The sequence below is a fragment of the Aythya ferina genome, assembly GCF_964211825.1.
Source record: "Aythya ferina genome assembly, chromosome: 1".
Taxonomy (NCBI): domain Eukaryota; kingdom Metazoa; phylum Chordata; class Aves; order Anseriformes; family Anatidae; genus Aythya; species Aythya ferina.
The window spans coordinates 164,332,533-164,360,492 of record NC_140296.1 but is presented as its reverse complement, the minus strand read 5'-3'; the positions used below and the strand labels follow the sequence as shown (position 1 = coordinate 164,360,492).

At 48.2% G+C, this 27,960-nt stretch overlaps 2 protein-coding genes across 2 annotated transcripts; one reads left to right on the top strand and one right to left on the bottom strand.

The window, feature by feature from the left end:
* Nucleotides 1-115: 115 nt before the first annotated feature.
* ACO2 (aconitase 2) lies at nt 116-20,523 on the top strand. The gene is made up of 18 exons (XM_084523686.1): nt 116-233; nt 5,087-5,229; nt 6,321-6,579; nt 8,807-8,899; nt 10,635-10,793; nt 11,186-11,336; nt 12,356-12,460; nt 12,703-12,794; nt 13,065-13,170; nt 14,393-14,550; nt 15,473-15,546; nt 16,225-16,336; nt 16,478-16,600; nt 16,776-16,931; nt 18,108-18,299; nt 19,053-19,185; nt 19,496-19,617; nt 20,023-20,523. Exons 1-18 carry the CDS (start codon nt 198-200, stop codon nt 20,164-20,166), a joined length of 2,358 nt encoding a protein of 785 aa, XP_084379812.1. The 5' UTR covers nt 116-197; the 3' UTR covers nt 20,167-20,523.
* An 807-nt stretch (nt 20,524-21,330) lies between these two features.
* Nucleotides 21,331-27,901, bottom strand: POLR3H (RNA polymerase III subunit H). The gene is made up of 6 exons (XM_084523695.1): nt 27,578-27,901; nt 26,280-26,376; nt 24,633-24,719; nt 23,592-23,655; nt 22,800-23,007; nt 21,331-22,166 (listed from the first exon to the last, which is right to left on the bottom strand). Exons 1-6 carry the CDS (start codon nt 27,686-27,688, stop codon nt 22,113-22,115), a joined length of 621 nt encoding a protein of 206 aa, XP_084379821.1. The 5' UTR covers nt 27,689-27,901; the 3' UTR covers nt 21,331-22,112.
* Between the last annotated feature and the right edge of the window lie 59 nt (nt 27,902-27,960).

The following is a 27,960-nucleotide window of genomic DNA, read 5'->3' as shown; positions in this document are numbered from 1 at the left end:
GCCCCTCCGCTCCCTCCCCGTTCCCTCCTCTCCCTCCCCGAGGGGGAACGCGGGCGGCTCTTCCCGGGGGGCCGCGCCGAGGCACCCGCAGCGCCCTGCCAGGACCTGCGCGGCTCCTCCCTCTCCCTCGTTCCCTCCCCCCCGGTCGCGGCGGGTGACGCCATCCCGGGGCGCGGCGGCCCGGCGGAGCGCACAAGATGGCGCCGTACTGCCTGCTGGCCGCCAGCCTGCGGGTGCGTGGGCGCGGGGGGCGGCGGCGCGGCCGGGCGGCGGGCGGCGCGGGGAGGGCCGGGGGGGGAGGCGGGGAGGGGGCTCGGGGGGAGAGGGGGGGGGCTCGGGGCCGGCCCGGCGGCTCCTCAAGGTGAGCGCAAGGTGACCGCGAAAAAAAAAATAATATATATTATCTATATGTATATGTATATAACAGCCCTATAAGCAGCCCCAAAAGCGTTGTTTTTTCCCCCAGTAGCCCCAACCGCCGCCCGTAACGGCTCTTCCCGCCCAGCCCACCGTGACCTCTAACGGCCGCCGGGCCGCGCCTCGCGCCGCGCCTCACGGCTCCCCGGCGCGGGGCCCCCTCGGATAAATGGCCCTAAATAATCGCGGCCCCAAACGTCGGGGTGAAATTCTCTCGATTTAGGGCTGCTAACCGCGGTGAGGGGGCCCGTGCGCCCCTCAGGAGGGCGCGGGGCGCTTCAACGCCTCGCCTCGCCTCTTGTGACCTTGGCGAGCGTGCTCCCGGGGCTGGGGGGGCTGAAGGGATAGCTCGGCTCCAGCCTTCTGAACGCATTTTAAAAGCTTAATTCCTATTTTCTAATACCTCGCTGCTTTAGAGGTAGGAGTTTTACAAAAGAGTTGCTTTTTCATTTAAGTGAAAGTTAGAGAACAGCACTGTTTTGGTCAACTCAGTGCATTCATCGTTGGTCCTTAATTAGCTGTTAATTTGCACTTTGGACAGAAATGGCTAGTTGTAAAATGAAGGCCAGGCTTTTATTAGGATAATGAGTTGGTTCTCGTTTTATGGTGCATCGTCAGGTGAGAGCAGGCAGGCAGCTGGTAAGGTGGATGCTGTGTGACACAGAACCAGGGCTGTGCTAGCGCAGAGACCCTGTGGAATTCAGCATTTAGGCTGTCCTGGGTTATCAGTTGTGTATCCTTTTAAAGGACAAAATCAGCTGGCTGTAATCAAACATTTGTCTGTTTGATCTCTGTAGTAGGCAAATAGTTTTTTTTTTCTTTTCCCCGTGTTTAGCAGCCTTAAAGATTTAATGCATAAGTAGATGATGGTGCCAGTCACTGTGATAATGTCAGCACTGAGCGTGGCACGTGCTGTTAACACTGGTTCTGCTCATCGCCTCTCCTAAAACAGCTTTTGGAACTCTGTAGGAAGCTTATCTCGGAGAAATAAATTGGAATTAGCCTGGTTCAGGCCGACTGCCCTATTTATAGCACAATTCTTCTAATAGCCTCAAAGGGTTGAGGGCTTTTTCATGCCTGCCTGAAAGATGCTTTTAGCAGCGTTCCATTTCTTGAGCCACGTTGGCTGGGGATTGACTGAGAGAAGTACAAAACTCTGAAGTGGTTGGGGTTTCACTGCAGGTCTTGTATGTGAGTACTGAAACTGCATTTGGTGAGCTTTGTGTGTGTTGGCAAGGAAAAAAAAAAAAAAAACAAAAAAACATTGGTTAGAGTTGGACTGATCTTCAGGCCGCTAATTTTGGTCGCCTTTTGGCAGTGGGTCTGGGAAACCAGACTGCATTTAGATTTTGATTATACCGTACCAGTTTTTTAGGCTGTACCATGGTCAGTGTTGGAAACTTGGCTGGTGTTCTTAGACTAGGGGGGATGAGGAAAGATGGTATTTTGGGTTTCAGCTAGGATTTCTAGGAGGGCTCTCTGGGATAGGAGTGCTCATAGCATAGTTTTACTCTTTTGACCACAAACTTTGACTTACTGGACTTAATCTGGTGCCAAAATGTGAGTTTCAGAAATTCAGTCTTGCATCTGGACCACTCGCTGCAGTGAGCTAAACATAAGGCAGCTAGCTCTCAGATGAGCTTGTCAAATCTATATGGATAAGAGTTGGCTTCTTTAGGCTTTCAAATGAATCACCCATGTAATAGGCTGGCTTTTCCGTGTCTTTCGAGGAAGCTTTTCGCCTACCAAAATACCGATGGCCTTAGGAGGCCTGCAGTGGTTTCCTTGACTGAAATGTGGATAAGGGACGCTGGTGCAGGGAAAACAAATTCAACGCCAGATGAGAAGAGATCACTGGGCAGCAGCCTGCTGGGTGCTCAGTCCAGAGCTTAACAGCACTGCCTGCCCGCTTCCCTTGGCTAGTGGTCTCAAGGCACCTGTCACTACTCACCAAAACCAAAGCCCCCAAACCACCACCTCTTTCGTGGAGGGGGGGTGAAGCTGGAAGCTGTTGGTCCGGTGACTTCATCTTGTAGTTCTGCCACCCCATTTCAGAAGATACGGGGGAAAAAAGGAGAGGTGCAGACCCTCAGCTTTCCAGGCTTCCATGTCCAGCTGGGATCCTTCTCAAGTGGGCTCACTTCTCTCCCCTTCCATGTCTGGTGCTCTGAAGCTGTGGTGGGGATCAAACAGAAGTCAACTACCTTGAATTTCTATTTCTGTGTTTAAAATTTGACTATATAGCATTCTGATTAATACTAAACTTCACACGGCCATTTCATGAAGTGCAAAGGTGTATAGACATACGTACTCAAACTGAAAAGGTTTTATCTGAATTTTATCTGAAATGAAATCTCTGCACCTCTCTTCAGATCTGTGGGGAGCCCTGCTTCAGATTTTGATCATCATCAGCTCTGGTCCCAGTCTAGAATACTGCCAAGCCTCCACCATTACTTTAACTTGCAAATCTGCTCTCCTTCTGTGCTCTGAATTTTGGTGAAACGTAGCTTTCCGTTTATGGGGTGACGTGGAGGAACTCAGCTGATCATTTATGCCAGTTGGGTTAGTTTGTGGGAGAAAGAAGGAATCACTGCATTAAAACAAAATGCCTTTCCTGGTCTGGGGAAGGGATGATTGTTCCATGAATGTTGGTGAAACCCCGCAGTGTCTTCCAGCCACTCCAGCAGCTGGAGGCTTCCAAAATAAGAAGGATGTCTTATGAGGTAAAGGTGTTGTCCACAGCATTATTTCTTTCTGGGTAAATGCTGAAGTTTATTTAAAAAATAAAGAACATACAGATAAACAGAACTAAGCAAAGACAAACTGTGGCAGCTAGATAAAAAGCAACAGGAGGAATGAAGCTGTTGGTTGTTTTTTCCTCCAGTGGGAGAAGGAGAAGGCTCCCTGCTGACACGTGTGATATGTTCTGGAAGTTCTGAGCTTGAAGTGCAGCCGAGTGAAATCTGATGACTGCTTTCTCTTGCGCTTCTGGGAGAGCAACGCTCTCCTGTAGTGCCGTGTTCACCTCGGATTTCCTTTAACAAAAACCACGCACGGCTGCTAAAATACCACAGACCTGTATTGTTCCTACAGAAAGGTGGATATGTAAGAGGTTAGGATTGTTTGGTAAGAAAACAAACCACGCCCTTGTTGGTAGTGTGCTAGCTGTTAGGATCTCCCCTAGATCTCCTGAACATTTTATTATGGAAGACATTGGTAAATGTTATCAAAAGGGCAATAAAACAAGATTTGGATTAAAAGCTGGTGGTATCGTCTCATTGATCGTGGCTGGTTTTGACAGTTTTTGAAATGCTGGTAGAAAGAAAACTGGGGGAAAAATATTCACAGAGAAAAATGAAAAAATACACAGCTAAAGATTTGATTAGCATCTTTGGTAATGCAAAACCAGGGTCTGGTGCTGTGATCATACATCCAAAGTCCTGTCAGTGTAAAGTAGATCAGAGAATCAGAGACTGGTTTGGGCTGGGAGGGACCTCAAAGCCCACCCAGCTCCAACCCCCTGCCATGGCAGGGACTCCTCCCAGCAGCCCAGGCTGCCCAAAGCCCCATCCAGCCTGGCCTTGAGCACCTCCAGGGATGGGGCACAGGAAACACAGGAGTAAGATTAAATTGTAACGCTGGGGGAGGAGGAAGTCTAGACTCTTGCTGGAAGTCTGGAAACAGACAGAAAGCAACGGTGACAGAGACTTCCAAAGGATGTAAGAAATGCATGTGCCAAATCCTTGGGAGGTTTTGTGGAGGCTGCCCTCTGACTCAGTTTTCGCAGCTGCTGGAGAGCCTTTTGACCCTGGCACTGACCTGCTCCCTCTAGGTCAGGTGCTGGACAGGTACCTGATGTAGCCTGCCCTCCTCCCATGTGCCAGGGGACTGGTTCACTCTGGAGGCGGCCAAGGGACGTTTGGGCTTTTTTTTTTTTCTGGTTGCATTTCCTGCTGAACCTGTGGTGTAGCTCATCCATCCTGCTGTTAGCTCACCTGTGGGGCAAGGTGAGGATGTCCCCGCAGCCAGATGGGTGAAGCAAAAGTGTTTGGTCCACAGCTTGCCTCTCCTGTTGTGTTGGAGACCGAGCACATGCACAGGAGTCACTCTGGCTAGCGCTGAAATGCAGCTCGCCTTATGCAGCGTGTAATGATGTGCTTGGGGCAGGGTGCAGAGACCCTGCACGGGGAGCTTGGTATGTAATGCTGGAGCAAAAAGGGTGTTTTCTCAGTCCTGTACAGTTCTGTCTGCCCATCCTTCCGTATAAACTCAGTACCAGCGAGTAAATACAGATTTGGAAGCTGTATGTGTTCTTTTCCACTATAGCTGTAATACCTCAGGAGTACATCCAGCTGTTGTTCACTTAGGGAATACCTCAGAATTGCCTGAAAGAAGATTTCGTACAAAAACAGAAGGCGTCTTGTGCTTCAGATGGGAATACAAAATAATTTAGTAAATGCTAGCTGGCTAACCTGATGTCTCACTGGTTAACTCAACATGTAGCACTGTGTGATCCAATGTTCCCTGTGTCTTTAAAAAAAAAAAAAAAGCTCTGCAAACTTTCTGTTCCTGTAAAATCCCAGGAATAACAACTGAAAAGCAAGTATTTTACTGATGCCAGAGGGATTCCCTGTGCAGGGTTGCAGCACTAACGCTCTCCTCTTTGCAGCATGCCTTGAATGGTGGGATACGGCGCTACCATGTCGCACCTGTCTTGTCCCAGCGCGCCAAGGTGGCCATGAGCCACTTTGAGCCTAATGAATACATAAATTATGAAAAGCTGGAGAAGAACATCAACATCGTCCGTAAGAGGTAAGGGGGGAGGAAGGAGAAGGGAAGGGGTTGGGTCAATGCACAGAATTTAGCTCTGCAGTGATGGGAGAGGAGGGGAATAAAAAAAAATCACAGGGCTCTGGCAAAGGGAATGTTTCCCAGGGAGAGCAGCTCGGAGCCATAGCAGTCTCCAGTGTAGTGACACACGAGTTGTGGAGTCTCATGCAGTGGTGTGGGGCACCGGGGAGGGTTGGAGGTTAGGATGAGGCACTGTGACACGTAGAGAACCAGGTCAGTGCAGAGGAGGCGCTAGCAAGGGCTCTGTCCTCTTTTTTTAATGCCCGCCTTCATATTGGCACTTGTGCCTGTCTGGGGAAGCAGCGTGTGGGCAGCGGGCACTGCAGGCTAATGCTCCTTTGCACCTTGTTTTGACGGTGAGCGTTCTCCCGTGTGCCGCTGTAGGCGTTAGGCACAAAAAGGAGGGCTAGGAATTCGTAGTCTGTGTAAACATGGTGACCTTAATCTGCTGATAGAGGCTTGCTGAGTTGTCATTCCTGCTCCACTTACCTTGTCAGACATGTCCTTCGGTCTCTGCGTCCTTTGTTAGATGTGGTAACTCTCGTTTCAAGTCGTTGTGTCTACTTAGTTACCTCTCAGAAGATCTCACCACTGACATAAATAGGCTCCTCAGCTGAGACAGCCAGTCAGAAGCCTGCAGGACAACAGGTCTGTGTTCACGAAACTCCGCTTAGTTGTCCTTCCTTGCTGTGGGATCTGGTACTTGTGAATTGAGTCTGACCTCTCTCTTACCTCCCCATTTGCTGTCCTGAAGTATGACCTTGAGAAATGAGCAGAGTCAAAGTTTCCTTTGCTGTGTAGGGAGATTGTAAAAGAAAGCACAAAGTGCCCTCGGTTTGTATCCTTTTGAACTTTCTGGACCAAGCACCTGTTTCAGCCAGCTACCAGTTGATATTTTAGATCCGTAAGATAACCGTGCAGGTTGCTGTGTGTTCCTGTATTTTAGAGTGGTAAAGGGAAGCAGAGGGTATCTTTGCTCTGTTACATGCTTAAAGGGGCAAATGTTGAAGCACACAACGTGCGGATGTCAAATTCTTCTCTTGTCTCCCCAGGCTTGACCGTCCCCTCACCTTGTCCGAGAAGATTGTATATGGCCACCTGGATGACCCCGCGAAGCAGGAGATCGAGCGAGGCAAGACCTACCTGCGCCTGCGGCCGGATCGCGTGGCCATGCAGGATGCCACTGCTCAGATGGCAATGCTGCAGTTCATCAGCAGCGGGCTGCCCAAAGTGGCCGTGCCTTCCACCATCCACTGCGATCACCTCATAGAAGCTCAGTCAGGTGGTGAAAAGGATCTTCGAAGGGCCAAGGTGACTGTTGCAGAGACGTAAATTCAGGCCGTTTGAAAGCTTCTTTCCAGCCTAGGGAAGGGATTTTTTTATTTTATTTATTTTTTTCCAGGACAGCCACAAAGTCAGGCATGATAGCAGGTTACCTGCGGTGGTTAGCTCAGTAGATAGGTCAGATGCAGTAAAGAAACAGCAGAAGCAGGGCTGTGGGGGGTTTTCACCAGAGATTCATCTACGACATGATTTAAAGGACCATGAGAACAGGAGGCACTAGCTCTTAATCTGCTAATGATGGAATCACAAGTCGTATATGTGTTCCATAGAGTGAGAAGATGTTTCAGGTAAAGAAAAATCTATTTCAAAGGGTAGGAAAGGAAGATGGGTTACTCTAGGGAGTTGTGCTGTGTATGGCAGCGTGAAAAGCTTCCTGAGCGTGTCTGCAGTGCACTGCTTTATCCTGCGAAGGGGGAGCAACTTACTCCTTCTGTTTCCCAAACCACTTGCAAGTGATTGGTGCTTCCTGAAGCATTTGCAGCTTTCAAGACCAGCAAGGATGGGTAATAAATGTACATACAGGCAGGAAGGGTTTTATGTGGGAATTCCAATGTTGTTTGTCCAACTTCTGGTTCAATGGGTTTTGTTTGTTTTTAAACATTTCCCCCACAGTTTTACTGCTTACTCCTCCTAAGGGGGTTCTGTCAAATGTAAACACATTCACCTCTGTCCCACATAGCACCACAAATCTGCCAGGGAAGAATATCCTGTTAGCATAGCAGGGATGTGTGGGGAGCCTTTTTTTTTTTTTTTCCAAGTGGGCATAGCATAAATCCATTATCAAAGCCAGGAGGCTTCTGACTTGGACCCTGATACTGAAACTGAAGAATCTGTTCTAAACACATTGTGGGTGCTCAGCTGCATTTTAAGATTTTAGTCTGTATCTATTCTAAGAAATTCCTGATGTCAGAGTACTTCTGGCTTTTTCCTCCAGGTTAGACTAAAGCAATGTAAACCACTCAAGAGTAAATTTGGGGAGTTTTTATTCTACAATTTGTCTCGGGCCCAAGTTGTGAGATTACGAATTTGGGACCTTACTAAATAAGACTTGATTTTCTTCCCTCACCTCCTGTCTTTCCCCTATTCCCGCATTTGTTCTCTGCAGTGCAATGGTGTTTGGCTGCAGCCCGGAGCTGAGCAGCGTTCCTTGTCTGCCACCCGCTCTGAGCAGCCCCACTAAAGGTCCTGCCTTCTTCTGACTGGGTTCTGCCTCTGAAGCTGCCAGTTGGCACGTAATGAATGCTGGCAGGCCACAGGGTGGCTTGGATCTGCTCCTGGCACATCAGCGTGCCTTACTGGGGGAGGGATGCACAAACAGAGTGAAGTGACCTGACTCCCAGTGGAAAACGAGGCTTAAAGAACTGCTGCTGCCTCATGGGAAACTTCAGCAAATGTGTGCTGAGACAATTCTGCCTTTATCTCCGGTTCCCCTTTCTCTTTATTCTGAAGCGGAGCTGCCTGAGAACAGTCTTTAAGGAGCTCCCTCCTCCTGGAGCTTATCTTATCTCTTCTGCCGCTCCTCTGCCAAGAACTATCAGGACACAATACTGTCATACTTCCCTGGCAACCGTGGGTATTCTCACAAGCGATTTTCATGGTGTGACCTCCACGAGTAACAGTGGTGGCGCAGCAAGAAAGGCAGCATTGTGTGAGCCTTGAGCAGGGGACTCAGCAGAATGAGAAACGACACCCACCAGCTCCCCTGGCAGCGAGCAACTTCCAATTCCATTTCTTCATCCGTAAAAAATAAAGCTGAAATGCTTATCAGGAGGTTTGAAATGTCTGCAAAGCATGCATGAAACAAAAGAAACAGCTGGTAGAAAAGGAAGGGAGGGGTAAGAAGAAGAGAGAAAAACAGGTTACAATACCCTGTGAGAGTAGAAGAAACGAGCAGGGCATTCTCCAATGCCTCATTGGCAGGGTTTGCCTTGAATTGTGTGATTTGACATTGGAAACTAAAAAAGATGCATTAGTAGAGCTACAAGTTGGATGAAATCAAGTGGCCTGCTACAACTGACTGGCAAAGAGCCTTGATCTCTTTCGATTTTAGGAGCGTTGTGCACCTCCCTCTAGCTGCTGCAAAGCTGTGGAGCAAACTATGAACAGGCTTGGGAAGATGAGAGCGTGTTTGAGCTCATGATCTGCCAAAGAACGAAATGTGTTACTAACACCATGTGTTTTCCTGTGTGACTAGGATATAAACCAGGAGGTGTACAACTTTCTAGCAACAGCTGGCGCCAAGTATGGAGTGGGATTCTGGAAACCCGGGTCAGGAATCATTCACCAGGTAAAGTGTGTGTTTGTAGCCTTTGAACATCCAGTGGCTCTTCCTCCTTATGGTATGGGGAGAGGTCGAGTACAAACCCATAGAGAATTTCACCAGGTCAGAGGAACCACTCGCTTTCTCTGAGGCAGGTGAACTTTCTTGTTGCTCCCTTTCAGTTATCTTGACAGCAATGTTTTTACTGAAAGGTTATTTTTGTCAAAGTGTAACCTGATGCGTGATTAGTTAGCGCCAGCAGCAGGCCACGTGAATCAAAGGATCTTAACTGTTAGTGAGCTGGCTCATCTTGGTACGCCTGGGAGAGTGAAGTGATGGCGTGAAAATAGCTACCTAGGGCTAACGTGGGCTCCTTTCGGGAGCAGGGAAGGAAGCTTTTGGAATACACCTTTTCTAAGGCTCTTTTGTATGTGTTTGGTTCCATTTAAAGAAACAAAAACAGGAGAGAGCAGCTTTAAGAACTCAAGAACAGCAACACATAACTAGTTGCTATCTGATTTGAATAAAATGCAAAAGAGTTTTCAATGGGTTTTCAGGTCTGAAATTCGCTTGCTGTACCACTTGCACCTCAAAAGAATATGACCATCCCAAGAGAACTTAGCATGTGATGAGGGTTTTTGTTTTTTAAACCCAACACCTCTAGCAGGACTTCCCTACCTTGATTTTGGTTGATTTGCTGTGGATGTCCAGGAGAGGTTTTCCATTGTTCCTGAGTTGCAGGAAGGAAAAGTTGAAGTGCAGCACAAGCAAAAGGAGTGGAGGGGAGAACAGATGACTGTTAAACATCCTGTCAGCAGGGAACTTGTGACCAGGTGCAGTCAAGAGCTCTCTGCTGTCTTTTCTTAGCTATGGAATGAGTTACAAGGTTACTTTAGCTTGGTGTGACGCAATGGAGAAAGGAGATGGAACAGGTGAACTCCCCAAAAGGTTGTGGGAGCACCTCAGGTTACTTCTGCCCTGAAACCACACACAACACTTGTCATGTGGCAACATAGCTCCCTATTGTTGTTACCAGCTTTCTTGTGGGTCACTTTCTGAGGGAAAAAAGCTGGAGAAAATTGGACATACTGTATAGCTTCAGAGTCTGCTCTTGGAATTGACCTTTCTTGCATGTGTATGTGAAGGTGGAAGTACTACAGGCAAAAATCTTCACTTTTACCTTAAAGGGCTGCTGTAATTCTGCCCAGGCTGTTCTGTACGATGTGCTGTGAGTTCTGTGCTTCCCAGAAGGGCTGTACATAATGTTGGTATGGCACATACCAACAGTAAGAATTTCATTAGCTTGAATTCTTAACTGGCTTACTACTATAGGAAAGTCATCATTTTTCAGTAAAAGACTCTGGTTTTGCTAATAATGAAAGTCTGCAAAAGGCCTTGTTAGCACTGGACAGGTGAACTGGCTGGCTCAGCAGCTGATCAAGGGTTTGGAGACTAAGGAACAGCTTCCTGAGCCCTAACAAAGGTTCCTGAAAGGAAGAGGTGTTCCAGTGAAAAAGGGAAGATCGTTGTTTAAGTTTTCGTACTGTCCTGGGATGAGCAAGGGCCAAGACTCGGTACCTCATTCAGTCATTGCAACCCCCAAAAGGGGGTTGAAATACAACTGAACTTACAGTCCAAAAGAAATTAAATTTCTTGCTACTGAAACCTGCACATAAAAACTAGTCTATATTCTTGTTGGCTTTCTTAGTGTCTTCCCCCTACTTTCCAAACAAACGAGCAAGCAATCAATTTTTCTTTTCAGATCATTCTGGAGAACTACTCCTATCCCGGGGTTATGCTGATCGGCACAGATTCACACACCCCCAATGGAGGTGGCTTGGGAGGAATCTGCATCGGCGTGGGTGGAGCTGATGCCGTGGATGTCATGGCAGGAATCCCTTGGGAGCTTAAGTGCCCAAAGGTAGGAGCAAAAGGAACACTAATCCTCTATGTGGGGCGTGAGATGTAAAATGGGGAAGAAACATATGTAAGGCACTACCTGCCATTAACAGTCTGGTTTGTAATCACGCTGGCTCAAACAGCTCGTCTATGGTTTGCTGGCATCTTGGAAATTTGTTTCCAGCCTTTTTAATTTGGGGATTGAGAGAGGTAGGCAAATGGTGATCTGTCTTCAGTTGGCCTTGACCGGAGGTTTAGCCCCTGTGCGTGTGCTGTGGTATTTCAGGATTTCCTCCTTTGTGTTTTGGTGACCACCCAGATTCTGAGAAAGAAGCCTGAGGAATTCTCTTGATTGCTGGAGGGAAATAGTACCAGTACACATTTTTTATTGTTGTTTTAATTCATTTTGTTAAGGTTATTGGTGTAAAACTGACTGGCAAGCTTTCTGGCTGGAGTTCTCCTAAAGATGTGATCCTGAAGGTGGCTGGCATCCTCACGGTCAAGGGTGGAACAGGCGCCATCATCGAATACCACGGGCCTGGTGTGGATTCAATCTCCTGCACTGGTAAGGCACCAGGAATCTGATCTGGAGTGGGTTGTTGTTGGAGGTAGGTGTGAGGGGAGGGGAATCGGGCAAGAAGTGTTAAATGTTCCCTCAGCCTGGCTGGGTGACCAGTACACAGCAAACTGGGAGCCTGTTTCTCTGCAAGCTGGTGGGGTGAGAGCGGCATAACAGGTGAAAAACCTCTGTGGACTGCTGTTAAATCTTCTTGTGACTGTGAGAACGCTGAGTGGTTAATTGTGAGGAATCCTGGAAGGAGGGTGCTGTCAGGATGAGAGTAGGGATGGAGGTATTTCGCCATATGCTTAGAGGATGGAGATGTTAGGGGGGTAGTAAAAGATGACATTTTCATTTCAGCCTAAAATAGGGTGTGAGTAGAGGAGAGAAATAGGTTGGGGCAGGGGAGAAATGTGTGACAGCTGCTAAAGAAAAAGCTTCAGAAAAGCAGAGCAGAGGGGGGACTAGAAAGCAGCAGTTTAACTTGGAGACTTGTGGTAAGAAGCTGTGGGTCTCAGGTGCTGAATTTGAACCAGCAGATATTGCAGTTGTCTCTAACAATACTAGTCAGGACCAAACTGAGAGAGGTGTTCCTTCCTTTGGCTTGAAAAGTAGCTTTAAACTGGGCTTCTCTCCATTCATAATGCTTGGCTACTTGGAATACTTGGCTTTTACCATCTGAGAGTAATTTAGGATTTGTATTCTCTTGAATCAGAGAGCATTGACCTGTGATACCTGCTTCTAACTCCTTAAACATAAAACAGCAACTCATACAGCTTCATCGCTGTGTCCTTGAAAGGCGTGGGTGATCCCAGTGCCACAAGTGATTTTTTTTAATCTTTTTTTTTTTTTTTTTCTGTCATTGGAATCTTTGTCTGGAATCCTGTCTGCCATGGAGTTAGGTTTGTGCCTAATGCACTTGATCTCTCTTGGCTTCGCTGTCTTTTCCATAAGCTGACTTCTGAGGAATTGGGTGGCCTCGGACTTTGTTGACCCTGTGGTCTTTCCTCCTACTCCTTCACTAGGGATGGCAACGATCTGTAACATGGGGGCTGAAATTGGAGCTACCACATCCATCTTCCCTTACAACGAACGGATGAAGAAATACCTGGGCAAGACTGGGCGAGCTGGTAAGAGGGTTTTTGGGTTGAAGCGGGTAGAAGGGTGGGTTTGAATGAAGGTGTTCTCTGGGAGCAGCATCCTCCTGCAGCAGTGTCTGATGTGGCTTCTGTCCTTGCGTGTACAAGCAGGGAGTCTGTAGCTGAAGTGCCTGGGGAAGTAGCTGAGGGACCCTGTGTTCAGTTGTTCTGGTCTTCCTCTTTTCCATCATATTGGCTGCAGTTTTTCAGGTCTCCCTTCTTTCTTATTCCAGACATAGCTGCGCTGGCGGATGAATTCAAGCAACACCTGGTGCCGGATTCTGGTTGTCAATACGACCAGGTGATAGAAATCAACCTCAGTGAGGTAAGGCTTCCCTGCTGCTTGCCATCTCGGATGTCGTGATGAGACTGCCTCATGTGAATGAGGACTGAGCAGTTGGATGCAGCTCCCCTGGTTGTGCTAAAACGTGTAACAAACACTGAGATCTGTTCCACTAACAGCTTCTGCTCAGGCAGCCGAGTCCTATTTAAACAGCTTCCAGATAGCAAATCAATTCCTTTCATAACTGTTTTTTTTTTTTTTTTTTTTTTTCCTGGCTACTGTAATTTCTGACTCTGTCGTTGTTTCTTAAAGCTGAAACCACATATCAATGGACCTTTCACTCCAGACCTGGCACACCCTGTGTCAGATATTGGTGCTGTGGCAGAAAAGGAGGGCTGGCCTGTTGATATCAGAGTTGGTGGGTAGCATTTGCTCTTTCCTCTGCCTTCATCTTTGTGCCGTAAATGTTGCTGTCTTGGGATAAGCAGCTGGTCATACAGCTTGGGATCTAAGCCTTTAATTACTGCTCTGTGCCCTTTGACTTTGTTGCGGTGTTGTTTCTACATAGGCATATGAATTTGCTGGGAAGAGGAGTCTTTGTTTTTTTTCTCAGGTGTGAGTAGCCTCTCACATGTGGCCTAGATCTGGGATAGCTGGAGGGATTTTGATCTCAGGAGCGAGGCAAATTGTTCCCCTTGTGGGAAATTTTTAAAAGATTGGGTTGCCAGGAAAGTTACCTGTTACACATTTGGTCAAATCCACAAACGGGCTTTCAGCAGAGATCTGCGAGGTGCACAGCTGTGTGTTCCCCAAGCAGGCTGTTGAGCTCTCAGGCTGTAGTAAAGTTGATGCTGGCTGTCCTAAAGGGAAGGTGTGGATGCTGCTACACTCCCTGGCTTCTCTGGAATTGCTCAGGGTGGGAATGAAAAGAATGGAAGTGCATTGTAAAGGCCACATCCCAGGTAGAAACAAGTTATTCAGTAGTGTTACCAAAAGGATCAAGAGCAGCAGTAGCTGAAAGCTGAGTTTCATTCTTTGCTGGTTAGCATCAGAGTGCTGTCTGCATCGCTATGTCCTTGTGTCATCTTCGTGCTGTAACAAAGGATGTTTTACCCAAGGACTACAGAATGCCTATACCAAAACTAAACGGTGCATTGGGTCTAGCCCAAGATAAGTGAGGTGAAGAAAGACCAGTGGGCTCTGAGGTGGAAGTTGAAAGGGCTGGGAAATTTAAAATTCAATATGCGTGGCGAGGCACCCACCTCTTCTTTTAATCATTTCCTCAATTTCTTCTCATCTTGATTTGTAGCCTTTTCTCTCTTCCTAAAAGAATATCTCTTTGTGGTAATTTGCCTAACCAAAGTGCACGTAGGTGGCACTCTGACCTTGTGAAACAATAACCAGCCTAGTGAGCAGGTAACGTGTTCTGGCTTACAGCCTCCAGAGCCTGAGGGACTGCCTGCCTGTGACCTCAACATCTTGCTGGGAGGCTTGGCAGTGCTTGCACCTGAAACTGTTTCAGGCTCCGTGTCAGTGGAAAAGGAGCTTGTCTCTTGTTTTTGCTGCTGAGAGATGGTCTCCGCAGGGAGAGGCAAGCAGGGCTGCACTAACCACCTCCCTGTCTCTGTCAAACACCACAGGCCTGATTGGCAGCTGCACCAACTCCAGCTACGAGGACATGGGGCGCTCTGCAGCAGTGGCAAAGCAGGCGCTAGCGCATGGGCTGAAGTGCAAATCCAAGTTCACAATCACTCCAGGCTCGGAGCAGATCCGAGCCACCATTGAAAGAGACGGTTACGTGAGTATGGCTGCTCTTCACAGGTCCTAACAGTAAAGGTTAAACTTTTCCAGAGGGTGCTCGGGAGTCTGGGAGTGACTAATGGAAACCTCTTAAATTTGTCCTCACGTATTGCTCGAGGTGCAGTGACTGATATAGCAACCAGCCTTGTGTTACTGTGCCCCTGGCTCCTGCAGCTACCCAGGCAATGTTCTGACCTGTGATGTTTATCCACTCGTCTCCTTATAGAACAGTTTGGGATGTGAGCAAACCTGTGTGTGTAGGAAGTAGGTCCCAGTTTAGACTAAATATAAGGGAAAACTCCAGTGTTTCCATAGAGGAACCACCATGTGTCTTCTCCCCTTTTCTGTGGGGAGCAGCATATAACGATGTGTTAATTGGTTCTACTATTTATTAAGTGTTGGATGCTGTCACAGCTTGGGGATCAACTACATGAGCCTTTATGTGCAGGTGTGTCTACAAGTCAGCTTTTTATTTCTGTCTGCAGTTGTACTTTTCACCAGCAGTTGCCCTCTTGATTGGATCCTTTGCTGAATGGGCTGAGCAGGCGCATGTTTGCCTGTACTTTTACCAAATCACTCCTTACACTGCCAGGAAATGTGTTGAAAATTAATTAGACCAGCTTCAGTGAAACGTCTCTGAGGAGCTGTTTTTTTTGCTCAATTCAAAGTAGGCAGAGAACAGGAACTTCATGGTAAATCTTCCTGTGCCGTTCCCCAGCGTTAACTTACAGCTCTCCTGGCATCAACCCCCTGTATTTATGAAAATTACTCAAAACGTGCGAGTGAAACAAGAAGAGGAATTTTCTCAGGCTTGGTGCTTTCTGTTAGAAGATGAGCCTCCTCTTTCTCTGAAAGAACAACATCAGAGATGTATTCCAGGCTTCCCTTCCACTAGTAATGAAATTGTTGTCTGTCCCCAGGCACAAATCCTGCGAGATGTTGGAGGGCTGGTTCTTGCCAACGCCTGTGGGCCCTGCATTGGCCAGTGGGACAGGTAAAGTGAAAGACAGACCTGTGGCTAGCTTTGTGTCTCAGCTCCTAAAGCGCTCTGCGAAGCCAAATCTGGTAGTAAATACCACACACGGGGAATTAAACACGCCAGCCATTGGTTGTAGCTGCCTGATATGCACTGGAGGAGGAGAAATACACTGCAAATTTATGCTGAGCCTTTGGATGAGTGAAGTTGAAGAATGGCCACATCGATAGGTTTTTGATGGGGAAAAATTGGGAAAGAGATCGGTTGTCTCTGAGAGGATGGGCTGGAGTTTGTGTGGGCCTTCTAAAATAGGAAGAGTGATTGGTCTGCCTTCAATCACTGGAGTGGCTGTGAGGAAAATCCTGATAAAAGAGATGAGAGACATGGGAGACACATGCTCATTTGGCTCTGTCATTACTGATGGTGGAGTGTCCAAGGGCAGGTACTTGATTATTGTTCAGACAGTTCGGCAGTGCACAGCATGGGCTACAAAAACTACTCCAGGAATCAGAGTCTGACTTGGCATTGCACTGTCCTTGGTTTTGAGGCTGTGCTTAGGGGAGGAAAACATGTGTGCGCTGATTCATGTTTCCAAAGATAGTGCTTGCTGCCACAACCAAGCCTGGAGATTTTGGCAGCCAGTTATCTAGAAGCAATATTCCCTCTGGATTTGACGAGCGTTTCCTTCTTTCACAGGAAGGACATAAAGAAAGGAGAGAAGAACACAATAGTTACGTCGTACAACCGGAATTTCACAGGTCGCAATGATGCCAACCCAGAGACTCATGCGTTTGTGACCTCCCCAGAGGTAAGAGACAGCCGGAGGGGGCGTGGGGAGTAGTTCAGGTGTGTAACTTCGAGAGCCTTCTGGCTGCTTTGTTAGGCACAGGACTTTCAAATGAAGAGATGGGAGGAAGACTAAGCCTTTAAATCGTTGTTTTTCTTTCAGATTGTCACAGCCCTGTCCATTGCTGGCACTCTGAAATTTAACCCCGAGACAGATTACCTGACAGGAACGGATGGGAAGAAGTTTAAACTTGAAGCACCTGATGCAGATGAGCTGCCCAAGCTGGTAACTGCTCGCCCTGGAGATGGAGGGAGGGGAGGCCTGTTGCTGTCAGTGTTTCACATGTTGCAGGGGAACTCCCATGCACTGCCTTTAATGTTAAAATGGGCTTGTTCTCTTCACATGCTGTTGGGGATGGCTGAGACTGATGATTTTCCTTTCCTCTTTTATCCTTTTGAAGGAATTTGACCCAGGCCAGGACACCTATCAGTACCCTCCCAAGGATGGCAGCGGGCAGCACGTGGATGTGAGCCCCACCAGCCAGCGCCTCCAGCTCCTCGAGCCCTTCGATAAGTGGGATGGCAAGGATCTCGAAGACATGCTGATCCTCATCAAGGTCAGCAGCAAGGCGGGGGGGCACCAACCGTGACAGGGCTGGGCAAACAGGGATTTGCACGTGGACTGAAGCTTTGATAGAAGCTTTGGGTGTGCCTTGAGCTGACAGATTCCTTCCCCTACAGCTGCCTTGCTGTGGGAAGTGAAGCAAGGGTCTTGCTTCCCTTGTGGTGGTGTTTCCTTCTGATACTTTACATATTATGACTTTTGTATTTGGGGCTAGTCGTTAGCTAATACCATGAAAAATGAAGTTTGTCACACCCTGTAATATGATCCCAGCCATACCACACAGTTTGGAGAATTTGTCCCAGCTATAGCCACTAATCAGCATCTCTAACATCTGACTGTTCTAAGATGCATTTTGTCTGAAGTGAGGTCGTTAGGATCTTCTCATCCACCAGTATTTGTGTCATCTTCCCATTTTACAGAAAGAAATTGTTACTTCACAATAGTTAAACATTACATTTCAGTCTCCTAATGAAGACATGTTTCGTTTCACTCTCCATGGTGACTTAACAGGACAAAAGCTTCAGCTAACAGAGTGATAGGTGCTGAGATGCAGTCCCTTAGGAATTGTCCTTCAGGAGAACTGTTGATTCTCAGCAGCAGAGAGCTGCAGGTATTCCCAAGGGCTGCGCTTCCATACTGAGCTGTGCTTGTTTGACACGCACAACTCCTTTGGAAACACTGTGGGAGCCAGCTGGAAGGCTGCTTGTTCTCTCTGGCTGGGAATTCTGCTCCTACAGGTTGAGGGGGCTTCCATGCAGACTGGGAACTCTGAGGGAACACTCTTGGTGTCTTGCTGAGCTCCTCCAGCAGAGGGGTTGAGCTGTACCAGGAAGAACTTAATGGCTGTTGGTACCTGCAAAACCTGCTGCTGAGGGCAGTGCGGACATGGCAGGAGGTGTCATAGCTTGCCTTGCTTTTGTAGCTCTGCCCTTTGGAACAGGGATCTTCTTTCTGCCCAGAGCATGCAGAAAGACCATTCTTTTTGCCTTTACTTTCTGCCTTAGACCATTGTGTTCTGCCTTAGTGTCTTGATTCTATGACAGACGCAGCTGTCCTGGGTTTGTGCTTTTAAAAAAGAGATGTGAAGGTCCTTCAGAATAAAAAGTGCTGAGGAATGGTCAAATCATTGATTCATCCTAAGAGACTGATCTCTTCTACTACCCCTTAGGTAAAAGGGAAGTGCACCACTGACCATATTTCTGCTGCTGGGCCGTGGCTGAAATTCCGTGGCCACCTGGACAACATCTCCAACAACCTGCTCATTGGCGCCATCAACATTGAAAATGGCAAAGCCAACTCCGTGCGGAACGCCTTAACCCAGGAGTTTGGGCCGGTCCCGGACACAGCCCGTTACTACAAGGTGAGGCTGTCTCCTGGAGCATCTATTTTGGGAGGGTGTTTGCACTTGGTGCTCTGTGCCAAGACCGAGGATCTCACCCTCCTGCTCAAGTAACAGCAGCTGTGAATTCATTCAGCACTGAGCCTTTTCCTTGGGATGTACTTTGTGGCAGTTTATAGGGGATTCTGTCCCTGCCTGCTGCGGGGCAGAGGATCTTGTGACCAAAGGGGACCAGAAACCCTAGGTAAAGGGAGCAGAACACCTCTAGACACTGCACAACTTGCAGGGCACTGGCGTCACCAGGCTACAACTAAATCTCTTTATCTGAGCAGACAGACCTCAGTTACTGTGTGAAGCTAAAGAATTCACCTACGGCTAGTCTAGATTCTATTCTTGTCCCCTTTGTTCTTTAAAGCTTGGGCTGGAACACCAAGAAATGTCCTTTCACTCTCAGAACAGCTTGGCAGCGGTCTCAGATTGGTTCTTCTGGTAGACAGAAGTTAAAGCTTCCTCTCTGACTTCCAGAAGTAGAGCAGGGATCGTGGCGGTGTGAATGCTGACCCGGCACAAGACCACAGAAGGAAAGGTGGCAACAAGGATTTGCTCTGGAGCCCAAGAGCGATCCTTTTCAGCCCGTGTTAGCCAGAACAGCACTACCGAGCTGCTCTGAAGCACTTAGTTCCTCCAGTTCTGTCCTTCGATGTGTCGGGGTTGTGTTCATTAATTCCTCACCTGAGTGGCTGCAGAAGTCTCAATCTTCTTCTTTTGTCACAGAAAATGGGTGTCAAATGGGCGGTTATTGGAGATGAAAACTACGGTGAGGGATCAAGCCGGGAGCACGCAGCGTTGGAGCCTCGTCACTTGGGGGGCAGGGTCATCATCACCAAGAGCTTTGCCAGGATCCACGGTGAGCTGCGCTTCCCCCGCGGTGTGCATAAACAGGACGTGTTTGGCGGGGCGGCAGGGATGTTCACCTTGCCCCGGGGCTCAACGCCTACGGGAAGGAACTACCTGCTGACAGATCGCGTGGTCGCTCTTGTCAGGAATCCTGTTAGATACCCACTTAGATATGCCACAAACAGCGGAAACGCTGATTTTGTTACAAAGGTTGTAATTACTGTTGGAATACTGCTCGGAGGAGCACTGAGCAGCTGGGAGGTAATCCTCATCCCTGCAGCGAGTTGTTACGAGTACACCTGACTGTTTGTTCTCTGCAGAAACCAACCTGAAGAAGCAAGGCCTGCTGCCTCTCACTTTCACGGATCCGGCGGACTACAACAAGATTCATCCTGTGGACAAGCTGAGCATCGTGGGGCTGGCAGACTTTGCTCCTGGAAAGGTCAGTGCCTGCACCTCTTGTCACGGCTCTCAGGGTCAGGGATGTGCCCATGGCAGGGAGCAGCGTGGTTGTGTGTGAGGGCCTGAAGCAGCACCGGCACTGATGGGTTGTGTGGCCTGGAAGCCAGAGGACATGCTCCATACAGTGGCCTGGGGTCAGAACCAGATCATGTCGTTCTGTTTGGGGAAGTCCTCGTACAATATTCTGAATCCTTGGGCTTGCTACCTAAGGCAGGAGCGCTCCCTAGAAGGAACTGCAACCACACTTCTCTCTTAAGACCACCCCTGAGCTACCAGTTTGTTTTCAGCCCTTTAAAAACATGTGGGGATTTTCCTGTGAGAAGTTTCGGTTAACTTGCTCCCTTGAAAAAGAAGGGGGAAAATAAAAGCTGTCTTCTTCCCTTAGCCTCTGAAATGCATCATCAAGCACCCCAACGGGAGCCAAGAAACAATCATGTTGAACCACACCTTCAACGAGTCACAGATCGAGTGGTTTCAAGCTGGCAGTGCCCTGAACAGAATGAAGGAGCTGCAGCAGAAATCAAGCTAAGTGCGCACAATGCCCCCAGTGCACTGGACTCGATTCAGCTTTGGCATTTTTCATGAAAGTGCAATTCCATGCCTACTGTTGGAATAAATGTCTGATCAAATGTAACCATAGCTTCCTTTTTGTTATGGTACTTCCTCTTCACTGACACTATGAAAAGGGAGTGCAACCAGGCTTACTTTTGTCTTTTAAATTCCCCAGCTCCCTTTTTCTATTTTGGCTCAATTTCAGTTGTCCCACAGTTATTTATACTTGGAAATAACCAGCTAAAGTGGGTTTGTCTGCTCGGTTGGTTGTTTTCTGCCCATTCACTTTACTGATGGCTAAAGATTTAAAATGGAAATAAAGACTGTGACCATCTCTTCTGCCTCGTGTGATTGTCTTCATAATCCGGTTCTTCAGCTCCTGCTTTCCCCCTCGCTGTGGCTGAGAGGGTGGGAAAGAACTTGAAGGTTCAATGCTACCTGCCCACTTTGTATTGTTATGCAAAGACTTCATGGTTAAAGGGAAAAAAAACATCTGCATGGGAGCCTCTGGCTGTTGAGGCGCTAACCTGCTTCACCCAAATTTCTACCTACAAATGGGTGGGGATTTTTTGCCACGTTTGTTTCTAGCACGTCTAGCTGACTGCGTGTCTGAGCACTGCTGCGCAGCCAGCACTCAGTAAGCTCATTGTCCCCGCAGCTGGACCTCAGTTACTATGTGAACCTAAAGAATCCTAGGCTCCCTTTTAATTAGAGCAGTGCACCAGGAATAACAGTTCCGAATTAAGGGGTTGTAACTGCGCTGCTGGGAGGGCGCTGGTGACTCAGACTTTGTTTTCGCAGTTGGAGGTTAGCAGAGCCGCTATCCCAGGGAATTACAGCCCCTTCCTGCCAAACGTGGCTGGCTTTGTAATTATGTGCACCATCACCCGCTTGGCACCGGGCCCTGCATAGATTTTACTCCCTGTTTTGTTCCCCTCTTTCCTTTCATTGCTGTCAGAGAGGCTGATGGCAATTGTTTGTTACTGGCTGTTAGAGCGGAGCAAAGCATTAGTCCTGACACTCAACGCGGTCTGCCTTGAAATCCAAGTAGCTGGACTGCAGGAGGCAGCTTCTTTCCCTTCCTGCTAGGCAGGAAGCGAACAGTTTCTCCAGGAATTGTAGAGGAAGGCAGGCTGTGTGATTTTTACTATTTATTCCATTTCTGGTATTAACCCACTCCCACAAACACATTTAACTTGCTTCAAGTAACACTGGTCCATTTCAGTTCATAATTATGCATTTTCAAACTCCAGCATGGTTGAGCCCCTCCTACACAAATACAGCCCTCCTGGTACAGTATTTCCCTTCACCACAAGCAGCCTGCAGCTTTCCGCAGTGGTCCTCTTCATAAAGCCCGAGTTGCTTTGGGGTAAGCTGATCTCGTTCCGGTTCTCTTTGGCAGACTTCACCCGTGCATTGAGTTCCCACTCAGCAGAACGTTACCGCAGCTTCCCCTCTCCACCGGCAGCAGCACTTTCCAGCCTCCACAGCAGCACACCTCTCAGCGCCAGTCTTTTGGGGTTTCTCTTCCACCTCCTGTGAAAAGGGCAGGATTCTGCCCCTCTGGGATCAAGCTGTCAGCCCGAGGAAGCGATGCTTCTAGACAAGCATTCTCTCCCGCTTTCACTCACGTCCAACTCCCTTCGTAGCTCAGGCGAGTAAAGACCTCCCCAGTTTTCCCTCTAGGGCAGGAGACCAAAGCCCCAGCTGGGCTCAGGCCTTTTTGTCCCTGCAAATTCATTTCTCCCGCTCAGTGAAGGCGTTTCTTGAAAGCGACTGTCTTGATCTGGCAGGCTGGAAGCTGACGGGGAAGCAGAGGATGGCAGCTCTGGTTTCTCGTTCAGCTTCCCAGGAGCAGCAGCAGGATCCCGTAACCCCCAAATCCCCAGCGGGAAGCCTCGCTGCGGAGCAGGCTGGCTGCAGCTAGCTGTTCGTCCACCACGACAGGAGGCCCAGGCCTGGCTCGCTGATGGACCCCTGGTCACACAGAGCAGAAGAGAGTGAGCGATTGTAAACAGCACGGAAAATACAGGAGAAATGCATAAAAATACAAAATGTCTCCCCTGTGAGCTACAGAAGAGGTATTCCCCTTCTCGCTGTCAGAGCCCAGCCCTGCAAATGCCCAAATTTCTTTAATCCTCATCAATGCTACACCAAACCTGCAGCACCTGCAGAATCAAGCACTTCCCGACATACCCCAACCGTGAGCAAACACAGCTCGCACTGGTCCCCACCCACCTCTCCACTGACACCAGAGCACGGCCTGGGAAAGGCCGCTCAGCTGCTGTGCAAACCTTGGTGTGGTTTTCCCAGCCCTGGGTCCCTGCGTGCTCAGCCCTACCTGCAGGGCTGGCATCCCACTCCGTCCCAACTCAGCCTCCCCGACGGGAGCTCCACCACCAAGCACAGTGGTTCAGTGAAAGCTCGCTGCAAGCACGGAGCGACCGCAAGAACGATCTCCTTCCTCCCCTTTCTCACTCCTTTGATTTTGTGACTTTCTTGGCTTCGTGGTCAGCTTAACACCATCAGTTCCTTGGGAAAGCGATGCTATTTTAGCCCCAGAACAAACCACACTGTTTCCACGGCTCTACGAATTATGCACATGGTTACCACAAGAGTGTAGGGTGCCTCCTTCTTCTGCACTTCTTCTGTGGCACTTGAGGTAGAAGCCTCTGCAGAGCTCGGGCCCGTGGGAGATGTATCGACGAACGTCTCATCCACAACTCGGAAGCGGATCTCCTCCCCGATGTCCATGTAAAGGTCGTGGGCCCCTTCTTCTGTCTCATATTCCCACACCCACACCTGCTCTGCCTCGTCGCTGGCCACGCCAAGGGCTAAGGATGGGAACGATTTCCCCTGGCAGAACACCTCCTTACAGTTCTGAGAATCCCCTCAATTCAAAGCCTTTCCACAATCCCTTCTTGAGCTGCAGCGCGCTGTCCTAGGTCACCCCCTGCACATTCTAGGGCCTCACCTCCGATTTTCCCGCACACAGCTGGGGTTTTTCTCCCCGCCCCCAAAACAAACAAACAAACCCCAGGAAGACACTGCCTACCACAGGCAAGGCCATCAGACACGCCACGTACCTAGACACTGCACCACGTGGGAAAACCTGCGCCCTGTCTTCAGCAGCAGCCAAGAGCCGAGGCAGGGATTACAGCGCGGCTGTTTGTGGGACGCTGCTGTTCGTTCCTATCAGCTGGCAGAGTGATCCCACAGACCCTAATAGGCGCGAGTGGGGCCTGTCCGGCTGTGATAACAGCCTGCGGGACTTGCCCAACACAGCAGCCCAGCCTCTGCCACCGAGCACCTGCATTGTTGCGGCAGTGAATGGCTGCTGGGCCAGCACTGCACAATGTTTGCAGACGAAGCAGTGAAGTTAGCCGGGTGATCAAAGGATACAACTTAGCTGGCTGCTGCAGGGATTCCGGGGGGATGACAATATCATCAAAGAACCCAATAGAAACTGTGGGGAAAAGAATCTGATTAAGACTGAAATGACTCTTCGCAACGATGCAGTACCGCAGCAATTCCTACAATGCATTTCTAGACTTATTCTCTCCTGGGAAGGACAGCTGAGATTATGCAGGAATTATTCTTTGAGTCACAATGCTCCATTTCAGTTGGCAGCGAAGCAACCGCCCAGCTGAAGCACATGCAGCAACAGAGGGCACGGTCTTCTGCCCGCTGGGAAAGAAAAAGGCTGCCTGGAGCAGGGCTGGAAGTGTCACGGTTCCAAGAAATGAGTCAGATGCTACAGAGGTCCCTGAAAGAAAAGAGCTCAAAAATCAGAGAAGTAACACGTCAGATGAAGACCAAAGGAAAGTCAGATCAATTCCACCTCCCCTGTTAGATTTCATGATATTGAGGCTTATTAGAGACCGGATCTGCCTAAATTCAGCAATAAACATACCCACGATAATCAATTTGTCCTGATTTAACAAATGAGCACAGAGGAGCTTGCATGGAAAACTCCTACAATAACAGAAGGCAACTCATCAACTGAGCACTTCATACAGTACCCAGTTGATCATCTGTCTTAGAAAGATGTTTCCCTGCTGTGTTTCCAGATACAGGAAATACTCATCAGTTTTCACGGAACTATATGGAAGGCATTTCAGACCAACACGATCTGATACTACCACCTTAAAAAAAAAGTTGTGTTAATTGAAGCGAGAAAATAAATCCAGTCTAGCTCCAGATGGGCCTGCCTATTCTTGGGCACGCACACGAGAGACAAAAGGGAAGGGGAGCTGCAGGCAGAACCATCAGGCGCAGGGGAAGCTGCCAGGCTCAGCCTACCAAGCACCCTCCGACGGGAGCAGCACCAGAGGCTGCTCATGTCTCCAGCCAGCCTCCACAGAGCGCTACGCTGCCTGACATCGTCGCAGCTCCAGGTGCTCTGCAGCTCTTCCGTCCCTAACGTTCCGAGTTGCAGCTCACCGTGAACGCCATCCTGACTGCAGCTTTTAATCTCCCCGATCAGGATCTCATCCAGGAAGGGATGGAAGACCACGTAGCGGAAATGCACTTGAAAGAAAACAGATCGGTAACGTTACGACCACGCGAGCGAACCATTCTCCTTCCACAGGGTGGCAGCCATTAGAGCAAAATCCCACATCCTACGTGCCCTCTAAAACGCTGCATCGAGCATCTTTTACACCTTCCTTACAGGTACCGGTTTGTTCAGGAAAACAGGAATCAGAGCTCTGATTTGTACAAATTATGACAGCAGCTGATCATCAGTATCCTGTTCTCCGCTTTTCAAGCTTGCAAGAATTCAATTTCACAGAATAAAACCAAAAAATTATGGATGTGGAGCAGGCCTCTGCTTTACTTATGATGTTAGCGTTCTTTGGAGGCCAAGAATATCAGCTGAAATGATACTTCTTGTACTACCTCTGCTCCATTTATCTTTGTCAGCAAAGATACATCTTCTTCCAATTAAATTATGTGGTACACAATATTATCAAAGTCAATCAGATCCTCTAACAATCTTATTTAACCTCAGTGAAAAATCCAGTTATGGTTCTAACCAAGTATTTATAATTATAAGGAAGCTATACTAAGACAAAGAAGAAAACTTAAGAGCTATTTAACATCATTTTAGCTGTCCATGCTCAGTGCTGCTCTTCTACATAAAAGTAGAAAAAGGGTAATAAATCCTGCTGCCTGGGAATAATAAATGCTATCTCAGCTTCTGAAAGCAGGAGACTTCTTTGCAAACTCGCAGAGAACATATTATCCTGTTTCAGTTCAAGGAGTATTTCAAAGTTAAGAAAGTGAATGGAGATTAAAGCAAGCAGGAGAGTCTGCCATCCTCCTCAGTGTTCGAGAAGCTTTTATTTGCAGGGAGTCAGTTCTGCTGGCATTAAATTTACATGAGGGGAGCCACACACAATCAGTCCAGTTCCCTTCTAAAAGGAAACACTTCATTTACTCAAGCAATACTTCCACACTGAAAATTAGATCTAGAAAAATGCATCTTTCTATTTTATTTAAAGAAACAAACTTTAAAAACTTTAATATTTTTTTATGCATTTGCTTCCATTTTCCATTCAGATTTGCCAAAAGACAAAAGTAAAAAGATGAATCATTTATTATTGCCAAAAAAAAAGTCACCTAAAATGTATGCTGAACCAGATCTGTCTAAGTCTCAAACAAAAAAGCAGCAAAACTTCCAGCTAGAAAAACAGCATCAACTGTTGTGTGAATGCTAAAATTAGAAACACGTTTCAAAATTCCTGACTGGCAAAATAAGCTTCAAAAAGACAAAATATTTGACAAAAGTAGAACGATTAATATAAATTATTTTCTATTTGGAGATCTCCAATCATTTAAAATTAAATTAACCCCTTCCTTATCCAACACCTATGGCTCTAATTGCAGAGCTGACATGGACTGCAGGAGAAGGCAGGCAGGACTGGCTCTTGAAATTTGTATTTGTAACCAAAGAAAGGCAAAGAGACTTCTGCCATGTTCCTCTTGCCCTCCTAGTAGGAACAGAGTTAAGACTGAACTTCAGCAAGCTCCTTTAAACCAAATTTATCTAACACGGGAACTTAGTTTACGCTCGGGACAAGAGCATACCTTTGGTGTGTGATGCCCCATCTCCAGGGAATATGTATGAATCTTCCAGTTTTGTAATATCGTACAAACAGATGCAAAGACCAACATTGTATACAACCTGTTCAAAGAAAAAAAATATATTAAAAAAGCAATAAATCAGTTACCAGGTTAACTCCCTTCAAGCTTATACACCGCATTCATCTCTTCAAAAGAAGGCAGCAAAGGGTGGCAAGGTGGGAGGGAGGCTGGTTTAGTACAATCCTTCAAAAGCCCCAGCCCAAACCACGCTGCATTTCAGAGGATCCCCTATCTCCTTTGAGTGTTATAAGAACGTGTGTTTTTACCGGCACTGGAAAAAGCACTGCTACAAACAGAAATCCTTGGCATTTTTCAGTGTTTTTTTTTTCAGTGGTTAAAAAACTTGACCTGCCATGAGAGTAAACAATTGCCCACAGGAAAGAAAAGACATCATTCAGCAGCCCCAGTGCTTGTCCAAAGGCCAAACATGCTTCTCTCTAGGGTTGTGTTCTCAAAGGCCTCTAGACTTCCCTTTGTCTTAAATTATAATGGCTCTGGGGAGAAATGAGAGCTCCTGGTTTCTCTGCCACTTCTAACACGGCTTCATAGCCTACAACATCTGGGGCACCTACTAGTCATCAGCAGATGAAAGAGTTATTTCATAACCTGTCCCTCTGATCTGCCACCCTCAACCCTAGATCGCTTGGGGCTGCTCTTTGGCGCTCCCTGCACACTGACAAGCTGCATTTTGACATCTGCACCTGCCTCGTGCTGAAAGCTGCACGCTAACCACAGTCCCACAGGCCACACGGGGAAAGGGCAAGCTCCTGGCCCATGACACAACGCTTCTTACAGCCTGCGCCAAACGCCAAGATCCTGCCTCCACTCCGTGCTCAGCACCGAGCATGTCACATACAGTCATTTCTCTTCCAGTATTAATGTTCTAAATGTATTTACACTGGCTTTCTTAATTGCCCCAAGATGGGTTTGTGTTTGTTTTTTAGGCCGTGCTTCATACTGTTACCCTAAACACAAGACAGCGGTGACTTCTCTATGATGCTCTGGCCCATCTGCTACCTCGGTATCTTCCCCTTCCAGCACGAGGCCTTTGAGCAGCAGCCCCCTTTGAGGTGATACCTGGCTGTCTCTGGTCCCAGTCTCTTTTATTTCGGTCTGTGGGGATGGCCTTCATCCCGAAGCTTTTATGATAGTGCACATGTAGAAATAAAAATGCAGAAAAAAAGAAAAAAAGCTCAGTTGTTAGAGGGCTGCCACGAAGCCTACACCACGCTGCAGATTACCTTGTTGGCCAATTTCTTGTTTAGCTCTTCAGCAATGGACTCGTTCAGCTGCCTTTCAAACTGCCAGGGGGGGATCCTCACCGTGTCAGTCATCTCCACCAGCACAAACATAGTGGCCGGCCACCACCCAGCGCCCCTGAGGGGACACAGGGCGAGAGCCCGACCTCGCCGAGACCACGCGGGGAACAGGGGCGGCACCTCAGGAGCTCGGGGGGGGAGAAGGAAGGGAAGGAGGGGACGAAGGAGGGGACGGAGGCGGCCGCACAGCGACCACGGGGAGCAGCCCCGCTCCGCCTCACAGCCGCCCGGCGCAGCGCCTCTGAGGCGATTCCCCTGCCGGAGCCAATCAACGCTCACCGAGCTCTGATTGACGCGGGGAAGAG

Bases quoted from the DNA above. Each gene is read 5' to 3' on its own strand.
- POLR3H (XM_084523695.1), bottom strand. From the start codon at position 27,688: ATGTTTGTGCTGGTGGAGATGACTGACACGGTGAGGATCCCCCCCTGG. The intron at 26,377-27,577 runs GTAATCTGCAGC...TTCTTTGAACAG, and splicing joins ACAAGAAATTGGCCAACAAG to GTTGTATACAATGTTGGTCT. The intron at 23,008-23,591 runs GTATCCTTTGAT...TGGCGTGGCCAG, and splicing joins CTGCAGCAGCCAGCTAAGTT to CGACGAGGCAGAGCAGGTGT.
- ACO2 (XM_084523686.1), top strand. From the start codon at position 198: ATGGCGCCGTACTGCCTGCTGGCCGCCAGCCTGCGG. The intron at 234-5,086 runs GTGCGTGGGCGC...TCCTCTTTGCAG, and splicing joins TGCTGGCCGCCAGCCTGCGG to CATGCCTTGAATGGTGGGAT. The intron at 12,795-13,064 runs GTAAGGCTTCCC...TGTTTCTTAAAG, and splicing joins TAGAAATCAACCTCAGTGAG to CTGAAACCACATATCAATGG.